At 43.0% G+C, this 2,705-nt stretch overlaps 1 protein-coding gene across 1 annotated transcript in view; it reads left to right on the top strand.

Annotated features, from left to right (window-relative positions):
* The first annotated feature begins 539 nt into the window (after positions 1 to 539).
* The window catches only part of CDC23 (cell division cycle 23), a 21,159-nt gene continuing 18,993 nt past the window's right edge, over positions 540 to 2,705 (top strand). The window contains exons 1-2 of the mRNA XM_012646325.1: positions 540 to 741; positions 829 to 901. Of these exons, the coding sequence (XP_012501779.1) occupies positions 581 to 741; positions 829 to 901 (234 nt within the window). The 5' untranslated portion in view covers positions 540 to 580. The remainder of the gene's footprint in view (positions 742 to 828; positions 902 to 2,705) is intronic.

Raw genomic sequence — 2,705 nt, 5'->3', positions numbered from 1 at the left:
GGGTAAACCTTCAATATGTGTTAGCTATCTTTTTTCCCCTCTGGGGTAAGAAATAGGGTCGATAAAGAGGAAAAGGATTTTCCACATGGGGCGATACATCCTCCCAGTATTTAAGAGAAAAATCCAGAGAATTTTTGCATCCTTCCTAGTGCACACACATCGCTTTCTCATCCCCTGGCATAGAATCTGCGAAATTACACCTATTTCTTTATTTACATCCTATTTTTCTTCCAATCACATCACCCCTAAGGTGAAAGGCATGCTGCCTTCTCCACCCCTGCTTGCCTCTACCCCCGCCCCCAGCTTTCCAGTTCACCTTTCCCAGTCACTCATTTCTTTCCGCCCCGCCCAGAGGTCGCGGCTTCCCTCTCCCCTTTCTGTTTCCAGCTTTCCCGCCTCAGTAGCTCTTGGCCAAAGGGGATGTAATTGTCTCGCTTTTCCCGCCTCCTCGTGACGTTACCAGAAGTGAGATGTTGGATTGGCTTTTTTGGAGCAAGAGCTGGCCAGTGACAGGCAGACTTTTCTGGTGGGCAGCTAGTATTATAGCCGGTGATTGGCTGGAGCGGCCCAAGTCGGGAAAATGGCTGCGAGTACTTCTGCCGTCCCGGTGGCTGTGACCGCGGCCGTGGTGCCGATCCTGTCCACAGACGGCGATTTCTCAGATTTGCGGGAGATCAAAAAGCAGCTACTGCTTATTGCGGGCCTTACCCGGGAGCGGGGCCTACTGCACAGTAGCAAATGGTGAGATGTCGGGGTCGGAAGGGACGGGGTTTGGATCCGCGGCCTTGGGGGCTTGTCGAGCTGATCCAGTTTGTGTGCGTGTTCCAGGTCGGCGGAGTTGGCCTTCTCTCTCCCCGCCTTGCCCCTGGCGGAGCTGCAGCCGCCGCCGCCCGTTACAGAGGTAAGGCTGTCTTTACAGTGAGCGCCCTGCATCTGCGGAGGGGTGTGCCTCAGCAGGTCCTGAGTGCCCTGTCACTGAGGGGGAGCAAACTGCGTAGCAGGAATGTTTGTAGGGGGAATTCAAGCATTTAAAGAGCTGGGTGTTATAAGCGATTTTCTCCGTTTTGGTTTTATTGAACTTTGAAAGATTTGGTGGTGCTGTTATTTAAGCTAGAGTGAATTAATGAACAATTATTAAGATTTCAACCTTTTAGGTTTTGTAGTAGCCCAACCTACCATAATTATGTCTCGTAATAATAAATGTTATTATAAGGATGTCTCATAATAATAATTACTCCTAAGCTTGAGAAGAATTAAAAAAGATTTTACAACAATTCCTACACTGTTGTCTGATTGGCATAGCAAAATGGTGAAGAGAGTGAGTTCTGGAACGAGACAGCCCGGGATTCAAATCTCAGTCAAATTAGTGACCTTTGGCAACTTAACCTCCCGAGCCACAGTTTCCTCATCTGTGAAATGTGGATAATAATAGTATAAACTTAATGGGGATATTGAGAGAATTAAGTGAGATAGTACATAGAGACTGCTTAGAAATGTACCTGGAACATTGGACTCAGTAAAACTAGGTATCATCATCATTATTTTGATTACTAATAAGGAGGAGATGACTTGGTAGGGTGAACATAATGCTCTATGGCTTTCAAGTAGATTTGCATCTATATACTAGTCAGATTCTTTACTAGAAGCATCAGTGTGGACAAGCGATTTCTAAGTGACAGCCTTCTCATCTATAGATAATATTCATATTAATGGACTGAGTGTAGTGGCTCACACCTGTAATCCTAGCACTTTGAGAGGCAGAGGTGGGGGGATAGCTCAAGTTCAGGAGTTCCAGACCAGCCTGAGCAAGAGCGAGACCCTATCTCTACAAAAAATAGAAAAATTAGCTAGGTGTGGTGGCACTCGGCTGTAGTCCTAGCTACTTGGGAGGCTGAGGCAGGAGGATAGCTTGAGCTCAGGAATTCGAGTCTGCAGTGAGCTATGATCATGCCACTGTACTCCAGTCTGGGTAGCAGAGCCAGACCCTGTCTGGGTGTCGGGGGGAGAAAATATATAGATATATATATATATGTATGTATCTACATGTGTGTATGTGTGTATGTGTGTGTGTGTCTATATATATATAAATTGTTACTGGATTTTCAAGAAGAATAAATAAGAGAATAAGAGTGAAACATATGTTACTCTTTAAGAAATTTTTTTTAGCCAATGTGATTTATATATGTCTTATTAGCTTTTACTTGTGCCTATTTTCATAGTGCCTAGGTGCATTGTTGGTCCTGAGTAGGATAGGTAATTGTTGAATGAGTAAATAAAGCCCAGTGCCTGGTGAGAAGTAGAGGTTTACTCAATATCTCCCTCTCCAAAGGGTTCATATAATATACAGGGATTTTACAGATATTGGAGAAACCTTATCATTATTGAATTATTGTAAAGTATTAGCTGTTGGTTAGTTTAATAGCTTTCGACTTACTATGAAATGTATTGATTCAGCAGCCTCTTTGCTAATTTGTTGTACATTTAGTATTTTCCTGTCTTCTCTAAAGAGTGTCTCCGAGAAATCCCAGAGAAACATTTTGATTCAATTCAGCCTTTTTTGTTTTGTTTTGTTTCTTACTTGAAGACAGAAATATCAATTCAGCCTTGATCTAAAGTTTAAACTAGAGTAACCTTAAAACTTTGGTCTTTAAAGTTACTGAAATTGAAGATTTTTATATTGTGCTCAATCTATGTAATAGATATTT

This window comes from Propithecus coquereli, unplaced genomic scaffold (assembly GCF_000956105.1).
Source record: "Propithecus coquereli isolate 6110/MARCELLA unplaced genomic scaffold, Pcoq_1.0 Scaffold242, whole genome shotgun sequence".
Taxonomy (NCBI): Eukaryota; Metazoa; Chordata; class Mammalia; order Primates; family Indriidae; genus Propithecus; species Propithecus coquereli.
The sequence above is the reverse complement of the archived record's forward strand: the minus strand, read 5'-3'. Positions and strand labels throughout refer to the sequence as shown.